General features: G+C 41.8%; 1 protein-coding gene across 3 annotated transcripts in view; it reads right to left on the reverse strand.

Moving 5' to 3' along the window:
- Nucleotides 1-19866, reverse strand: part of sema5a (sema domain, seven thrombospondin repeats (type 1 and type 1-like), transmembrane domain (TM) and short cytoplasmic domain, (semaphorin) 5A) — a 195700-nt gene that overhangs the window by 12753 nt on the left and 163081 nt on the right. For all 3 annotated transcript variants that reach the window (XR_001322457.2, XM_014157212.2, XM_014157211.2), the window contains one exon: nt 7075-7284. Coding sequence is in view for 2 of the 3 variants with exons in the window: in XM_014157212.2 (XP_014012687.1) it covers nt 7075-7284 (210 nt within the window). In the remaining variant the exon portion in view is untranslated. The remainder of the gene's footprint in view (nt 1-7074; nt 7285-19866) is intronic.

The following is a 19866-nucleotide window of genomic DNA, read 5'->3' on the forward strand; positions in this document are numbered from 1 at the left end:
TCCTATTGTGTAGTTTTGTGCTTCATTATATTCATTATGAGGATATTTATTCTAATTTCTTTATTTCTTTATTAATTTGTCATGGATGTCATATTACTGAAGCTTTCCTGTTTTCACTCAGTGTGTAAATGAAAAGCCCTCCACAAATGCAATTTATTATTATAATTATTCATATTATTATAGGGTTGTGTGTGTGGATGTAGAGTAGGTGTGTACTGTGTCTCACCTGGAAACAGAGTCGTGTGTGTGCATGTGTATGTGTATGTAGAGGTAACTGCCAAAATAAAGGAAAGACTTGAGTAAATGAGGGATACTAAGTATATTGATAGCAGTTGCTTCCACACAGGTGTGGTTCCTGAGTTAATTAAGCAATTAACATCCCATCATGTTTAGGGCCATGTATAAAAATGCCCAGTTGCCCATCATTTCGGCTACCATGTCTAGAAGCAATAGTTTCTAACTATTTTAGCGCTGCTCTGAGACATGCATGGGGACTAGTCTTGATAAATCAATGAGATTTTTATTTTGACTGAATCTCCATTTGGGTATTGGTTAGACTACAATTATACAATTAGGTTGTAGACATGTTATGTTCTTAGTGTAACCTTTATTTAACTAGGCAAGTCAGTTAAGAACAAATTCTTATTTACAAGGACAGCCTACTCCTTCCTCACCATCAGGGAATTGAACCCCGGTCTCCCGCGTGCCCGCACGACACAGGGATTCTTTAGCTAAAGAGCTCAGTACTGTACTCCCGGCTGTCACATTGTACAGCGCCATGTTTTCCGTTCCATCCTAACATTCTTCATTTTTCTTGGAGTAGAAACACCATAATATTAATCCAATTAATCCCAAACTCTAAAAGTAATTGGAAAGGTAGATACAAATTATTTGTGACATTGTGGTTACAATAAAAAATGTAAACAAGATGTAAACAAGATGCTGTGTTTATATTTACAGTAGTGATGGACAGCTGGTGGCATTTTGAAAACAGGTTTTCAAACACTTGTAGCCCGATTAGCAGGACAATAGACACTTTATAGCCCAGCTACTGTAGGTGTGAACATCCCTCTACCTGCAAAAAATGACATTGCGACCAAAGAGTGAGACGAAATGGACATTGTTTTCATCAAGCCAGCTTCTTTCTATGGTGCTACCCGTTCCAGGGTTAGGACCGTAACCACGAGAGGACTTGAAAATGAGCCGGAGCTGAGAGGATCACCAAAACTAAAGGTATTTTAGTTTCAGCGCATTTTCTTTAAAAATATATATATATATATATATAAATTGCCTATCAATGTGTAGACATACTGTGTAATAAAATTGATAATTAAATAAAGGTTAAATAAAAATAAAAATATAAAAATTATTGTGTACCAAAAACGTGAATGTGTTTTGTACGCAGTATTTGTGTGTTGGAGTCACTTTTAATTCTTAATTGATCTACAGTTTCTATAATAGGCCGCTGTAATCAATGGGGGCTCAGGGCGGGTCCATTCTGCTCATCTGATGAAGGTGCACATGGATCAGATTCAAACTTTGAACACCAAGATCGAGTCATTGAAGGCAGACCAGCAGAAAGACAAACATTATCTGAGGGCAGAGATACGGGCGACAGCTGAAGCATTGCTCCAGAGCCAGGCGGCATTGGTGGAGAGTCAGGCGGAGAATGACGCGTTGAAGAGGGCGAGGAACGAGATGGAGTCACAATCGATGCCAGGCACACCTGTGAGCTCTGGAACTCCACCTCCGACAGGCAGAGTCAACATACCTGGCGGGTTCATCAGGTAGTCGGTTCACACTGACATTTCCATTTCTCTTCTGACAACAGAACTTGACCAACTGCTCACTAGGCACAGCAAGGGGCGTCCGGACAATTATAATGTTCTGCTATAGCCTAATAAACAAATGCCGGTGGCTTATATCATCAAAATGTTTTAAATGCTTTATTATCGAAATGTAAAAGCATATACTGTACAGTACTGAATTTCTTCATCAGCATCTTTATGACTTATTTAATAAAATAATGATAAAAATACTCTATCAAAATGCCGATGTTTATTTAGTTATGGATCCATAACAAATTACTATGGGAATAAATGTCACTGAATTACAGAAATATTGGAACAAAGTTGTCTAATGAAGGTAAACAAATTGTTGCTTACTGGAAAATACTCTTTCAAACACACATGGCTACATTGTATAGCACCATCATGGCTATTAGCAGGTAGCTGGACAATAGAGGGTAGAGGGAGAATTCTATCGTCAAATATATTTCGTAGGTTGGCCGTGATTGGTTGCAATTTCAGTTTAATCCACCAGAAAAGACAAAACAAATAACACAACAAAACGTATTATTATTAGGATCAGTTAGGATCACCACTTTATTTTAAGAATGTGAAATGTCAGAATAATAATAGAGAGAATTATTTCTTTCAGCTTTTATTTCTTTCATCACATTCCCAATGGGTCAGAAGTTTACATACACTCAATTAGTATTTGGTAGCATTGCCTTTAAATTGTTTAACTTGGGTCAAATGTTTTGGGTAGCCTTCCACAAGCTTCCCACAATAAGTCGGGTGAATTTTGGCCCATTCCTGACCGGGCTGGTGTAACTGAGTCAGGTTTGTAGGTCTCCTTGCTCGCACATGCTTTTTCAGTTCTGCACACACATTTTCTACAGGATTGAGGTCAGGGTTTTGTGATGGCCACTCCAGTACCTTGACTTTGTTGTCCTTAAGCCATTTTACCACAACTTTGGAAGTATGCTTGGGGTCAATGTCCATTTGGAAGACCCATTTGTGACCAAGCTTTAACTTCCTGACTGATGTCTTGAGATGTTGCTTCAATATATCCACATAATTTTCCTACCTCATGATGCCATCTATTTTGTGAAGTGCACCAGTCCCTCCTGCAGCAAAGGACCCCCACAACATGATGTTGCCACCCGCTTGCTTCACGGTTGGGATTGTGTTCTTCGGCTTGCAAGCCTCCCCCTTTTTCCTCCAAACATAACGATGGTCATTATGGCTAAACAGTTCTATTTTTGTTTCATCAGACCAGAGCACATTTCTCCAAAAGGTACGATCTTTGTCCCCATATGCAGTTGCAAACCATAGTCTGGCTTTTTTATGGCGGTTTTGGAGCAGTGGCTTCTTCCTTGCTGAGCGGCCTTTCAGGTTATGTCGATATAGGACTTGTTTTACTGAGAATATAGATACTTTTGTACCTGTTTTCTCCAGCATCTTCATAAGTTCCTTTGCTGTTGTTCTGGGATTGATTTGCACTTTTTGCATCAAAGTACATTCATCTCTAGGAGAACGCATCTCCTTCCTGAGCGGTATGATGGCTGCATGGTCCCATGGTGTTTATACTTGCAAACTATTGTTTGTACAGATGAACGTAGTACCTTCACGCATTTGGAAAGGATGAACCAGACTTCTGGAGGTCTACAATATTTTTTCTGAGGTCTTGGCTGATTTCGTTTGATTTTCCCATGATGTCAAGCAAAGAGGCACTGAGTTTGAAGGTAGGCCTTGAAATACATACACAGGTACACCTCCAATTGACTCAAAGGATGTCAATTAGCCTATCAGAAGCTTCTAAAGGCATGACATAATTTTCTTGAATTTTCAAAGCTGTTTAAAGGCACAGTCAACTTATATAAACTTCTGACCCACTGGAATTGTGATACAGTGAATTATAAGTGAAATAATCTGTCTGTAAACAATTGTTGGAAAAATTACTTGTGTCATGCACAAAGAAGATGTCCTAACCGACTTTCCAAAATTATAGTTTGTTAACAAGACAATTGTGCCGTGGTTGAAAAACAAGTTTTAATGACCCCAATCTAAGTGTATGTAAACTTCCGACTTAACTGTATATATATTTTATCCCAGCCCCCGTCCCCACAGGATCCCTTTTGCCTTTTGGTAGGCCGTCATTGTAAATAAGAATTTGTTCTTAACTGACTTGCCTAGTTAAATAAAGGATAAATAAAATTAAATAGAAATAAATCCAGAAAATGCCAGACTTTGATGACAAAGTTTGATGACAGAATTTGCCCACAAAGGACTGCCACGCCACCTTCATGTTTAAGTGAGCACATCACAAGTCAAGGTGAGTCCAAAAATGTCTTGAATGCTGCATAAATCATGTAATATGCAAGGGAGGTATGTATACTGTAGCTATGAAAGTAATACTAAGTGTATGTTGTGTAGTAAGCTGTTAGTAGCCCATGTGCTTCACCCTAATAATTTGGCCTATTTTCACCTCTTAATTTCGCCTAACGTTACTGTTCTGACTCGGTGGTGCTGCACATGTAGCCTATAACATGTTTTTGAGAAATGTCATCTAATACTATAAGAGTTTTCATTGTCTGCGTATATGCCCCCTTTATCCTACGGTTCTGACTTGATGTACAGGGAAAATACTGTAAGAGCAGCCCATGATCTGCATTCTGTCGTTGTACATTTCAATAGTGCTGAACACATAGTTATATTGACTACGTCCGTAGTCGCTCACTCATTAATGTTTTAATCGAAATTACAGAATGCCTCTTATGCGCTCATCGTTCCCTTATGCCATAGTTTGTACATCTCAATTGTCAGTAGAAACCACATTTGTTTAAGCAAGTCAGCCATATCAGCTATGTTTTTTATAAGGCTGTAAATGAGGCTGAATTAACTGTTTCGCTGCCAGACAAGGCTCCGCTGATAGCCAGGTGTAGCAGTGGTAAGGATTCACTCCATGCTGCTGAAAAGAAAGCTCTGCTGTTGGGACAGCTTTATGTAGGCCCTAACAGTTTGTGGGCACCGTTTGTCACCGTTATAGTGCAATTAATGTATTGTTTAGTGTTGTGTAGTGGCTTTGCTGGCATGCATCTAGGATTTTTTTTTCTTCGAGTTTGCCCCACCAAGATTTACATGCTAAAATCGCTACTGCTTATATTCATTATAATGCCATTATCGCTTACGTGCTGAGTTTCACTATTTATCAAGACCACTTGGTGCTTATAATGATGTTTAGGCTACTGATGTTTTCATCATATGACCACGCATCTTGCTGACCTTATGTCTTGCTGACCTTATGTCTTGCTGACCTTATGTCTTGCTGACCGTATGTCTTGCTGACCTTATGTCTTGCTGACCGTATGTCTTGCTGACCACCCGTCTTGCTGACCGCTCGTCTTGCTGACCACCTGTCTTGCTGACCGCTCGTCTTGCTGACCACCTGTCTTGCTGACCGCTCGTCTTGCTGACCACGCGTCTTGGTGGTTGGGGTTTTTATTTCATTTTGTCATTATGAAAAGAAGCTGTTAATGTGTTCCAACACACATGCCTTCTGTTCCATAGTTGTAACAAATGTATTGAACACTTGAATTGGTGTTTTGTGTGTTTCTTTTTTTTTTTTACATATAGCCTACAATAACAAGCTAATGAAAATGCTATTGTGTTATTTGAAAGCCAATTACCCAAGGCCTTCATGAACACAACCTAATCATTCATTTTGTGATAGCATATATGAAATGTATTAATTACAATGTTAGAATGTTGCAGTCAGAATCAGTGGTGGAAAAAGTACCCAATTGTCATACTTGAGTAAAAGTAAAGATACCTTTATAGAAAATGACTCAAGTAAAAGTGAAAATCACCCAGTAAAATACTACTTCAGTAAAAATCTAAAAGTATTTGGTTAATATATTTTAGTATCCCAAGTAAATGTAATTGCTAAACTAAACTCCAGTATTGGGGCGGCAGGTAGCCTAGTGGTTAGAGCATTGGACTAGTAACCAAAAGGTTGCAAGATCAAATCCCTGAGCTGACAAGTTAAAATCTGTTGTTCTGCTCCTGAACAAGACAGTTAACCCACTGTTCCTAGGCCGTCAATGAAAATAAGAATTTGTTCTTAACTGACTTGCCTAGTTAAATAAAAGTATTAAAGTATAAATCATTTCAAATTCCTTATAGTAAGCAAACCAGACAGCACCATTTTATTATTTGATTCGATTTTTAACGACTAGCCAGGAGCACACTCCAACACTCCAACATCATTTACAAACGAAGCACGAGTGTTTAGTGAGTCCGCCAGATCAGAAGCATTAGGGATGACCAGGGATGTTATCTATTTATTTATTTTTATTTTGGGGGGTAGATCAGCTTTAATATTGCAGATAGATTGTACCTTCCATCAATGTAATTGTCTGCATCATTTCCAACCCCCATATACAGTGCATTCAGAAAGTATTTTGTTACGTTACAGCCTTATTCTAAAATAGTTTCTGGTGGATTAAACTGAAATTGCAACCAACTTTCTATGGCTTGTTTTAAAAATTGTGATATTTTTTAGATGAATTCATTTTCAAATTACCAATGTTCTCTTGATAAGTGTGTGAATTGGACCATTTTACTGTCCTGCTAAGTATTACAAATGTACTTTTGGGTGACAGGGAAAATGTATGGAATAAAAAGTACTTTATTTTCTTTAGGAATTTAATTAACTAAAAGTTTAAAAAAATATAAATAGTAAAGTAAATTATAGATACCCCAAAAAACTACTTAAGTAGTACTTTAAGGTATTTTTACTTAAGTACCTTCCACCACTGGTCAGAATGACTGCTCATTAGCTTGAAGGTGGATCCGTCTATGCCCGGCGGTTCTACTGTTAAAGGGTGTGTGTGTGTGTGTGTGTGTGTGTGTGTGTGTGTGTGTGTGTGTGTGTGTGTGTGTGTGTGTGTGTGTGTGTGTGTGTGTGTGTGTGTGTGTGTGTGTGTGTGTGTGCGTGTGTATCAGTCACCAGATCTCAACCCAGTTGAAGACTTATGGGAGATTCTGGAGCATTGCATGAGACAGCGTTTTCCACAACCATCAACAAAACACCAAATTAAGGAATTTCTCGTGGAAGAATGTTGTCGCATCCCTCCAATAGAGTTCCAGACACTTGTCGAATTGATGCCAAGGCGCATAGATGCTGTTCTGGATCGTGGTGGCCCAACACTCTATTTAGACACAATGTTGGTGTTGCCTTTATTTTTGCAGTTACCTGTATGTTCAGGTGTGTATCTCTATATCTCACCTGGGCAGGGTGTGACATTACACTCCTGGTACTCCTGAGCAGGTCCCAGGCAGGTCTGTCCTCCATGGCGTGGTTCAGGGGAGGTACAGGTTCGTTTACGGCTACGTATCCCTCGGCTGCAGTCTCTACTGCACTGAGACCAGGAGCTCCAGGATGTCCAGCCTCCATTCACGGTGTGGCCGGAGATCTTACCCGACAGCAGCAGCTCTCCTAGTGGAGAGCGAGACGAGAGAGAGGGGGTCAGGATGGAGCTGGGACAAATGGACTTACTTACAGAGAATTAAGAAATCCATCATATTTTGTCCATTTGGAATATGTATTGAAGCTAAGAATTTATAATAATAGAACCAAGAGTTTTTGGTGACCAAGAAAAACTGAATCCCTGGAGCAAGACATCTACATGACTCATAGGTAGGCTACAAGACTGAGAGACTAAAGAGCTCTCCACAGTGATTTCAAAGTCTACGCAAATGGACTACCAATCTCCGTTTGTGCCACTTTCCAAAACTGCAGCTGCAGACTCAAGCTACAGCAGGTCGCCTAAAAGTTAAGTTAACTTTACCTCTACAGCTCTTTAGTCGAGCGCGTTCACAACAGGCTTGCTGAGAGCTACTGAGATCCTCTTAATTCATGCAACTCTACGAGCATTTGACTACTGTATGATCCCTCATCTGACATGAGTTAACGGAGAAATCTAAATGAAATATGAAACTATAATTTCTATTAAGCTTCAATTACCGCATTCATTCATCATCAGAGGCTGTGAAAATGTCCCTTTCAGAGTGAGTCTGTCTGGCTTCTCTTTGTGGGAGACAGAGGAGTGAGATCAGGTCTTTGTGTGAATGATAATCACTCTAAACTAAATTAGAGCGTTCGCTCCCAAACACTCCGGTGATGATTCACTCAATCAACCCACCCTGTTATTATCAACCATCTGAGCCACAACAATGAAACCATTTCTCTCTCTTTTCCTGCCCTTTTCTCCTTTCTCTCTGTGACCTTCCTTTGTCTCTCTATCTCTACGTCTTGGAAATGTCCTTTGCCTCTATTTCTCTCCCTCTATTTTTCTGATTGACCATCCAGTTCCCCTGCTGCTGGGTGCTTTGTATTCTCCCTGCAGCCCTTTAGTAGAGAGACCAGAGTGTTTACCTATCACACGTACAGTCCTGACCTCTTCATAACTACACACAACCTTGGGAGTCAACATGTCCGCACGCACACACATGCATGCGCGCAGACACACATACACAGACACACGCGCACAAACACTCTCTCTACCTCACCCTGAGTTGGCAGGAAAACTGACAGGTCCTCTGAGGCCCCCTGCTTTTTATTGATTCTGAACAGGTAGTGGCACGGACAGCCCTGCCTGCCACAGTGACCTGCACTCTTTATCAAGCCCTCTGCTCAGTCGGGTAGATGTACACGCACACTCGCTCACACACACAACACACACAACCACACATAACACACAACACGCACACACACACTTGAGATGAGATCAGAAATCCCAGTCTACACGGTTGCTAAAACAAACAGCGGCCTGTCCTCCCTTTTAAATGAGGAGAGTACTGTAGTTCCATTGATCTCTGTATCCACCATGTACAGTGGAGATAATTATAAGCCACTCTCTCAGAATGCAGGGGTACAGTGCAATACAAACCCCTATCAGCTTACAAACTAGAACAGAAGAATAGAGTTAGCAACATGATGTCTTTAGACTGTAAAAGTACAAATACTGAGTGTCCCACACACATTCACACACACTTGAGATGAGGTCAGAAATCTCTCCACAGGGATGAGAGGTCAGGTGTGTGTGTGCGTGTGTGTGTATGTCAGCGGAGGCTGGTGGGAGGAGCTATAGGAGGACGGGCTCATTGTAATGGCTGGAATGGAATTCATGGAACGGTATCAAACCCATCAAACATATGGAAACTACAATGACCCCTTCCTCTTATAGCTCCTCCAACCAGCCTCTACTAGTGTGTGTGTGTGTGTGTGTGTGTGTGTGTGTGTGTGTGTGTGTGTGTGTGTGTGTGTGTGTGTGTGTGTGTGTGTGTGTGCATCTGGGTGTGTGAGTGCATGCATCTGGGTGTGTGAGTGTGTAAATCAGAAAACGAGCAGCTCTGGTGGATTACAGCGTTACACCACAGCGCTGTGACAGTATTCCCAGAGCTGTCATCTGGTTTGTCAAACACTCGCCTTGGGGAAGAAACTCGAGAGCTGCTTAGTGTGTGTGTGTGTGTGTGTGTGTGTGTGTTCTTAAATCGCTTATTAAAAGTTAGTGAGAGGGCAATTAAAACTCCCACCCTGAAGGGAAAGGGGATCAGAGAGAAGAGACACGCACGTATGCACACACACACACACACACACACACACACACACACACACACACACACACACACACACACACACACACACACACACACACACACACACACACACACACACACACATACACACACACACACACAATATAACTAACACCCAGTGATGAGGGCTAATTACAAGGGGACTTTGTATTTACTTTTGTCTGAGGTCGACAGAGGTAAGACAGATACAAGGAAGTGACTCTTAGATTTTTTTTGTAAAGAGGTTAACAGATCTATTATCCATCTGCTGAGACGGGGTGTGCTAATGAAAGACTTCTGCTTTATCTCAGATCAATTGTAGATGTGTGAGTTATTTAGCATGTAATCCTGGTTTAGTGTACGTATGATTAAGGGATTGAAGTCCCAATAGTCAAGCGTAGCCGGAGAGAAACAGAGGGGGTGAAAGAGCTGGCGTGGTAGAAAGAGAGAGAGAGAGAGAGAGAGAGAGAAAGGGTGAGCGGGGTAGCACAGTAGAAAGAGAGAGAGAGAGAGAGAGAGAGAGGTTTGAGAGGGATAGCACGGTAGAAAGAGAGAGAGAGAGAGGAAGAGGGTGAGAGGGATAGCACGGTAGAAAGAGAGAGAGAGAGAGAGAGAGAGGGTGAGCGGGGTAGCACAGTAGAAAGAGAGAGAGAAAGAGAGAGAGAGGTTTGAGAGGGATAGCACAGTATAAAAAGAGAGAGAGAGAAAGAGGGTGAGAGGGATAGCACGGTAGAAAGAGAGAGAGAGAGAGGGGTAGCACAGTAGAAAATTAGAGCGAGAGAGAGAGGGTGAGAGGGGTAGCACAATAGACAAAAAGAGAGAGAAAGAGAAAAAGAGAGGTACTTTAAAATAATAAAAAATCCCATTCGTCAATGTCCTATTGTCTGAGCACAGGGAGAACTAATCTATCGATAGTCTCCTTGTCGGCTAGTGATGTCTGTGGGCAGAAAGGAACTGGCCTCAGAGCATCTGAGCTGAAAAACATCACACACATTTCCATTTTAGTAATATCCAGAGCGACTTACAGGAGCAATTAGGGTTAAGTGCTTTGCTCAGGGTCACATTGACAGATTTTTCACCTAGTCGGCTCAGGGACTCTAACCAGCAACCTTTCAAAGAAAAATCTCTCTTATGTGTGTTCTGTCCAGTGTGTCTCTCTGTGTGTCTCTCTGTGTGTCTCTCTCTCTCTCTCTCAACATTAATGCAGCTATTATTGATTCCTCTTGTTCAGATAGTTTATCTGCTAGATACTGCATTTACCCATCATTTCACACATTCTGTAAATAAATCCATAGGCTAACTTTCATGTGCAGTAATCTTCTGTGAGAAATGTACTGTATGTTGGTACTGTATGTGTCGTGGGTGTATGGCATAAAAAAACAGTAGTAGTTACATAATGTCCTCAGCATTTCTCTATAGTGTATTTCCATGTGAACACGAAAATAATAACATCCACAACATGCCAAAAGTATGTGAACACCCCTTTAATTTTGTGGATTCGGCTATTCCAGCCACACCCGTTACTGACAGGTGAATGAAATTGAACACACATCCATGCAATCTCCATGGACAAACATTAGCAGTAGAATGGCCCATACTGAAGAGCTCAGGGACTTTCAAATGTACAGTGTGTGCAAATGAGGTAGGATAAGGGAGGTAAGGCAATAAATAGGCCATGGTGGCGAAGTAATTACAATATAGCAATTAAACACTGGAATGGTAGATGTGCAGAAGATGAATGTGCAAGTAGAGATACTGGGGTGCAAAGGAGCAAGATAAATAAATAAATACAGTATGGGGATGAGGTAGTTGGATGGGCAATTTACAGATGGGCTATGTACAGGTGTAGTGATCTGTGAGCTGCTCTGACAGCCGGTGCTTAAAGCTAGTGAGGGAGATATGCCAAGCCTTGGCTGGAGTGGTGTAAAGCTCGCCACCATTGGACTCTGGAAACGCGTTCTCTGAAGTGATGAATCACCTTTGGGGTGAACCAGAAGCCATGGATTACAGGCAACATCCGCACTGAGCTAAAAGGTAGAGCTGCCGCTTTCAAGGAGCAGGACTCTAACCCGGAAGCTTATAAGAAATATCTCCTATGCCCTCCGACAAACCAACAAACAGACAAAGCATAAATTCAGGACTAAGATCGAATTGTACTACACCGGCTCCGACTCTCGTCGGATGTGGCAGGGCTTGCAAACTATTACAGACTACAAAGGGAAGTACTACTGAGAGCTGCCCAGTTACTCAAGCCTACCAGACGAGCTGAATGACTTCCATGCTCTCTTCAAGGCAAGTAAAACTAAATATGCATGACAGTATCAGCTGTTCCGGAAGACTGTGTGATCACGCTCTCTGCAGCCGATGTCAGTAAGACCTTTAAACAGGTCAACATTCACAAGGCCGCAGGGCCAGGCGGATTACCAGGACGAGTACTCCGAGCATGCGCTGACCAACTGGCAAGTGTCTTCACTGACATTTTCAACCTCTCCCTGTCCGAGTCTTTAATACCAACATGTTTCAAGCAGGCCACCATAGTCCCTGTGCCCAAGAACACTAAGCTAACGTGCCTAAATGACTACGGACCCATAGCACTCACGTCTGTAGCCATGAAGTGCTTTGAAATGTTGGTCATGGCCCACATCAAAACCATTATCCCAGAAATCCTAGACCCACTCCAATTTGCATACCACCCCAACAGATCCACAGATGATGCAATCTCAATTGCACTCCACACTGCCCTTTCACATCTGGACAAAAGGAACACCTATGTGAGAATGCTATTCATTGACTATAGCTTAGTGCCCTCAACACCATAGTGCCCTCAAAGCTCATCACTAAGCTAAGGATCCTGGGACTAAACACCTCCCTCTGCAACTGGATCCTGGACTTCCTCATGGGCCGCCCCCAGGTGGTAAGGGTAGGTAACAACACATTCTCAATGCTGATCCTTAACAGTCCCCTCAGGAGTGCGTGCTCAGTCCACTCCTGTACTCCCTGTTCACTCATGACTGCACGGCCAGGCACGACTCCAACACCATCATTAAGTTTGCCGATGACACAACAGTGGTTGGCTTGATTACCGACGACGACGAGACAGCCTATAGGGAGGAGGTCAGAGACCTGGCCATGTGGTGCCAGGACAACAACCTGTCCCTCAACGTGATCAATACAAAGGAGATGATTGTGGACAACAGGAAAAGGAGGACCGAGCATTGTCATCGGCGGGCTGTAGTGGTACACGTTGAGAGCTTCAAGTTCCTTGATGTCCACATCACCAACAAACTATCATGGTCCAAACACACTAAGACAGTTGTGAAGATGGCACGACAAAGCCAATTCCCCCTCAGGAGACTGAAAAGATTTGGCATGGGTCCTGAGCAGAGCAGCGGTCTAAGGCACTGCATCTGGTTTGAATCCAGGCTGAATCACATCTGGCGGTGATTGGGAGTCCCATAGGGCAGCACACAATTGGCCCAGCATCGTCAGGGTTTGGCCGGAGTAGGCCGTCATTGTCAATAAGAATTTGTTCTTAACTGACTTGCCTAGTTAAATAAAGGTTAAATAAATACAATTGTCACGCCCTGATCTGTTTCACCTGTCTTTGTGATTGTCTCCACCCCCCCATGTGTCGCCCATTATCCCCTGTGTATTTATACCTGTGTTCTCTATTTGTCTGTTGCCAGTTAGTTTTGTTTCGTCAAGCCTACCAGCGTTTTTCCCTCTGTTCCTGTCTCATTATTGTTCCTGTTTTTCACAGGTTTTGAACTTTTCTGCCCGCCCTGACCCTGAGCCTGCCTGCCGTCCTGTACCTTTGCCCCACTACCCTGGATCATCGACCCCTGCCTGCCTTGACCTGTTGTTTGCCTGCCCCTGTTTCTGCAATAAACATTGTTACTTCGACACAGTCTGCATTTGGGGCATACCTGAAATGTGATAAAAATTAAAAATATCCTCAAAAGGTTCTACAGCTGCACCACTGAGAGCATCCTGACTGGTTGCATATCTGCCTGGTATGGCAACTTCTCAGCCTCCGACCGCAAGGCACCACAGAGGGTAGTGCGTACGGCCCTGTACATCACTGTGGCCAAGCTTCCTGCCATCCAGGACCTCTATACCAGGCGGTGTCAGAGAAAGGCCCTAAAAATTGTCAAAGACTCCAGCCACCCTAGTCATAGACTGTTCTCTCTGCTACCGCATGGCAAGCAGTACTGGAGCGCCAAGTCTAGGTCCAAGAGGCTTCTAAACAGCTTCTACCAACCAAGCCATAAGACTCCTGAACATCTAATTAAATGGCTTCCCAGAATATTTGCATTGCCCCTCTCCCCTCTTTACACCACTGTTACTCTCTGTTATTATCTATGCATAGTCACTTCAATAACTCCACCTACATGTACATATTACCTAAATTACCTCGACTAACCGGTGTCCCCGCACACTGACTCTGTACCGGTACCCCCTGTATTTATTTTATTTTTTATTTTACCCTTATTTTACCAGGTAAGTTGACTTAGAACACATTTTCATTTACAGCAACGACCTGGGGAATAGTTACAGGGGAGAGGAGGGGGATAAAAGAGCCAATTGTAAACTGGGGATGAGTAGGTGGCCATGATGGGATGAAGGCCAGATTGGGAATTTAGCCAGGACACCGGGATCTTTGGTGACCCCAGATAGTCAGGACACTTGTTTAACGTCCCATCCGAAAGACGGTATATAGCCTTTCTATTGTTATTTTACTGCTGCTCTTTAATTATTTGTTACTTTATTTCTTAATTTTTGTAGGTATTTTTCTTAAAACTGCATTGCTGGTTAAGGGCTTGTAAGTAAGCATTTCACTGTTGTATTCGGCGCATGTGACAAATACAATTTGATTTGATTTGAACTGGAACGCCAACTGCGAGCCAGTCCTAATCGACCAACATCAGTGCCCGACCTCACCAATGCTCTTGTGGCTGAATGGAAGCAAGACCCCGCAGCAATGTTCCAACATCTAGTGGAAGCCTTCCCAGAAGAGTGGAGGCTGTTATAGCAGCACAGGGGGGACCAACTCCATATTAATGCAGATGATTTTGGAACGAGATATTCGACAAGCAGGTGTCCACATGTACTCTCTATAAGCACAGAATAAAACAGTTATATCAGAAATGTGTGATGGGTTGCATGGATCTTTGTGTCGATTGTGTTGAATACAGCAACTGAAATATGATATATAGTATACCATTCATATAATGAATATCATTACAGAGCGACAAGAAAGGATAACACATTACATTAAATATCACTGAGTAGACGCAATGAGAAATATCTAGTAATCAATTCATATCTTAAGTTAGTAACTAATAACCATTAAGTCTTGATCGCTGGTACAAAACGCCTCAGTATGCAGTAAAATACATACAGATTGCTTGGCTTAATCTTATACGCTTTATCTATTCCATCTAATTTAGATAGATAGAAACAAGAGATGAAACCTCCTAATATGTAATATTTTCAATTATTTCCAGAGAAAATTGATCTAGCCTTCCGTATCGCCATGATGTAGTTGGGAATTGTGTCTGGTTTAAAATATGTTTCTTCAAATGGAGCTGAAATCGCCAAATGTCAGTCATTTCTGATAGCCCTGATCCCTCCATGACAAACATGATGACATTCAGAAAAAAGGGAGGAAGGCCCACACCTCAAAAGGCCTGATAAAACAGATATCATATTGGTGACTGCCAGGGAGTCACCTGCATATTAAAGGGAAGCTCATCTCCAAAAGAGAAGTTGGAATACACTGCTCAAAAAAATAAAGGGAACACTTAAACAACACATCCTAGATCTGAATGAAAGAAATAATCTTATTAAATACTTTTTTCTTTACATAGTTGAATGTGCTGACAACAAAATCACACAAAAATAATCAATGGAAATCCAATTTATCAACCCATGGAGGTCTGGATTTGGAGTCACACTCAAAATTAAAGTGGAAAACCACACTACAGGCTGATCCAACTTTGATGTAATGTCCTTAAAACAAGTCAAAATGAGGCTCAGTAGTGTGTGTGGCCTCCACGTGCCTGTATGACCTCCCTACAACGCCTGGGCATGCTCCTGATGAGGTGGCGGATGGTCTCCTGAGGGATCTCCTCCCAGACCTGGACTAAAGCATCCGCCAACTCCTGGACAGTCTGTGGTGCAACGTGGCATTGGTGGATGGAGCGAGACATGATGTCACAGATGTGCTCAATTAGATTCAGGTCTGGGGAACGGGCGGGCCAGTCCATAGCATCAATGCCTTCCTCTTGCAGGAACTGCTGACACACTCCAGCCACATGAGGTCTAGCATTGTCTTGCATTAGGAGGAACCCAGGGCCAACCGCACCAGCATATGGTCTCACAAGGGGTCTGAGGATCTCATCTCGGTACCTAATGGCAGTCAGGCTACCTCTGGCGAGCACATGGAGGGCTGTGCGGCCCCCCAAAGAAATGCCACCCCACACCATGACTGACCCACCGCCAAACCGGTCATGCTGGAGGATGTTGCAGGCAGCAGAACGTTCTCCACGGCGTCTCCAGACTCTGTCACGTCTGTCACGTGCTCAGTGTGAACCTGCTTTCATCTGTGAAGAGCACAGGGCGCCAGTGGCGAATATGCCAATCTTGGTGTTCTCTGGCAAATGCCAAACGTCCTGCACGGTGTTGGGCTGTAAGCACAACCCCCACCTGTGGACGTCGGGCCCTCATACCACCCTCATGGAGTCTGTTTCTGACCGTTTGAGCAGACACATGCACATTTGTGGCCTGCTGGAGGTCATTTTGCAGGGCTCTGGCAGTGCTCCTCCTGCTCCTCCTTGCACAAAGGCGGAGGTAGCGGTCCTGCTGCTGGGTTGTTGCCCTCCTACGGCCTCCTCCACATCTCCTGATGTACTGGCCTGTCTCCTGGTAGCGCCTCCATGCTCTGGACACTACGCTGACAGACACAGCAAAACTTCTTTCCACAGCTCGCATTGATGTGCCGTCCTGGATGAGCTGCACTACCTGAGCCACTTGTGTGGGTTGTAGACTCCGTCTCATGCTACCACTAGAGTGAAAGCACCGCCAGCATTCAAAAGTGACCAAAACATCAGCCAGGAAGCATAGGAACTGAGAAGTGGTCTGTGGTTACCACCTGCAGAACCACTCCTTTATTGGGGCTGTCTTGCTAATTGCCTATAATTTCCACCTCTTGTCTATTCCATTTGCACAACAGCATGTGAAATGTATTGTCAATCAGTGTTGCTTCCTAAGTGGACAGTTTGATTTCACAGAAGTGTGATTGACTTGGAGTTACATTGTGTTGTTTAAGTGTTCCCTTTATTTTTTGAGCAGTGTAGTTTGCAGGAGTGGTCTTTCACAGTCATATCATTTGCATACACAGGGTTGGGTCATTACTTTCTTAATGTAAACAGTTACGGTTACTAGTTACCTGTCCACATTCTTTATCAGTAACATAACGTTTGGATTACCCAAACTCAGTAATGTAATCTGATTACGTTCAGTTACTTTCAGATCACTTTCCCTTTAAGGGGCATTTGAAGAAAACAAAAATGTATATTAACAAATGAAGCGACATTATTGCAACATAAATCAATGTTAGAGTTTACATAGCTGGCCATAAACAGATGCTGCATTTTACTTTATGGGTTATGTAGGCTTCTAACCCATTACCTTCTACTTCAATACAGATAATAAAATGATTAGGCTATATTTTTAAAGTTTATCAGATTTCCAGTCCTTACAATTAATTACAGTCCCTTTAGAAAGTATTCACGCCTCTTGAGTTTTTCCACATTTTGTTGTGATACAAAGTGGAATTAAAATGGATGTAATTGTCATTTTTTGTCAACAATCAACACAAAATACTCTGTAATGTCAAAGTGGAAGACAAATTTGAATATTTGGAGAAAAAAATTGAAAAATAAAACACTAATATATCTTGATTAGATAAGTATTCAACCTCCTGAGCCAATACATGTTAGAATCACATTTGGCAGTGATTACAGCTGTGAGTCTTTCTGGTTAAGTCTCTAAGAGCTTTCCACACCTGGATTGTGCTACATTTACCCATTATTCTTTTCAACATTCTTCAAGCTCTGTCAAATTGGTTGTTGATCATTGCTAAACAACCATTTTCAGATCTTACCATAGATTTTCAAGTAGATTTAAGTCAAAACTGTAACTCGGCCACTCAGGAACATTCACTGTCTTCTTGGTAAGCAACTCCAGTGTTATTGTCCTGCTGAAAGGTGCATTCATCTCCCAGTGTCCCAATGTTGTTGATTCATCCTCAGTTTCTCCAATCACAGCCATTAAACTCTGTAACTGTTTTAAAGTCACCATTGGCCTCATGGTGAAATCCCTGAGAGGTTTCCTTCCTCTCTGGCAACTGAGTTAGGAAGGACGCCTGTATCTTTGTAGTGACTGGGTGTGTTGATACACCATCCAAAGTGTAATTAATAACTTCACCATGCTCAAAGGGATATTCAATGTCTGCTTTATTTTTATTTTTTACCCATCTACCAGTAGTTGCGAGGCATTGGAAAACCTCCATGGTCTTTGTGGTTGAACCTGTGTTTGAAATTCACTGATTGACTGAGGGACCTTACAGATAATTGTATGTGTAGGGTACAGAGATGAGGTAGTCATTCCAAAATCATGTTAAACACTATTATTGCACACAGAGTGAGTCCATGCAACTTATTATGTGACTTGTTAAGCAAATTCTTAACTTATTTAGGCTTGCCATAACAAAGGGGTTGAATACTTATTGACTTACACTTACATTTCAGCTATTCATTTTTGATTAATTTGTAAATATTTCTAAAACATAATTCCACTTTGACATTATGGGGTATTGTGTGTAGGCCAGTGATACATTTATTTTTATTGAAACCATTTTAAATTCAGGCTGTAACACAACAAAATGTGTAAAAAGTCAAGGGGTGTGAATACTTTCTGAAGGCACTGTAAATACCCCTTGATCTTTAAGAATAGGACTTGGAAATATAGATTAGTAAAATTGTTTTACCTGAACGTAACCCAAAAAACGAAGGACTTCTTAGTCAACCCCAGAGATATACAGTATTATTTATATTTCTAAATACATGGTTCTGGCCTAGTTATGTTTTAGTCATGGTGGAATGATTGGACTCATTGCTTCAAAATATGGTTGAAAAAAATGCTGCTCTCATGGAATGTCATCGCTGAAAAATTATATTTTTGTGACGTGAAAAATGAATGGAATTTGCTATAAGACTATTGTTTGCGTTTTTGTTGGTGACACAGAATTAGAAATCAGAATACTTTGTTAATTTAATAGGATCTCTATGGGTGACACTATGATATCTCAATCATTTGCAGCTGTTGAAGTCTATCAAAAGTGTGCGAGTTCAGGCATGTGTCATGGCCTTCAGACTTTTTTCTAAATTGGCATGAATTAGATTAAGAAATAAAAGCCCTGCTTGGGGTCTTCTTAAATGAAACTCGTTTTTTGACAGTATGTGTGGAGCACAATACCACGGAAGAATTTACAAGGGAGGAACTCCCTCAAACGTGTATCTGTTGCAAGAGCACATTTTTCAACAGCTGTCCACGGATCGCATAAACAATGATTGATCGGCAGCTTAGCCTACACTTATTCAATTTAACAATTATTGGGTTAAAATACAACTATGCATTTGTCAACAGCCATCCATAACAACCACAATCCGTAAGGTGCAAATAATTGAGAGATCAGCAGTGTGATTCACATCATTCCTATGTAGATATCAATAATAGGACTAAATTATATCCGTAGCGCCGTAGGCTACACCACTGCTGGCGTCCTTACCTCCAAGCGTTTTTTCAAGTTGGTTGTATAATATTTAATGCCGACAGCAGTCGCACCATTGGAAGACATAATTTAGCTTGCACTGTAGCCTACAAAACATATTACTGCTCTTTTTCCGCAATCCATCAAACGCATTTAGTGTGTCATCATAGTGGTTAGCTGAGGAACGCGCAACTCTGTTCTCTTATATCTAGGCGGATTTGAGTTTTGATAACTGGTCACTTGATTTGCTAGCAACAACATTGAGTCACCATCAGTCAATACTTGTAAAAATTTTAATTCTTAAAATGCTTACCTGTACCTATGTTTGTCTTGTAAATCTGCGGTCCTTCCGCTGGGTGCTGAAATTCATACTTTTAATAAAATGTTCTATCAAATACTATCACAGACTGATGGTTACTCAATGTTGTTTCTTGCAAATCGTGCAACTAGTTATCAAAACTAAACTCTGCCTCGATATAAGAACGAAGTTTAGCGTTCCTCAGCTACATACAATAGTGGTCTCTGACTTGTGGTCAGACTCGCTCAGATGGAACAAACTTAAACTTGAGCCTTTTTTCAATGTTGATTTGAATGTCATTGAGAAAA

This window comes from Salmo salar, chromosome ssa19 (assembly GCF_905237065.1).
Source record: "Salmo salar chromosome ssa19, Ssal_v3.1, whole genome shotgun sequence".
Classification (NCBI taxonomy): domain Eukaryota; kingdom Metazoa; phylum Chordata; class Actinopteri; order Salmoniformes; family Salmonidae; genus Salmo; species Salmo salar.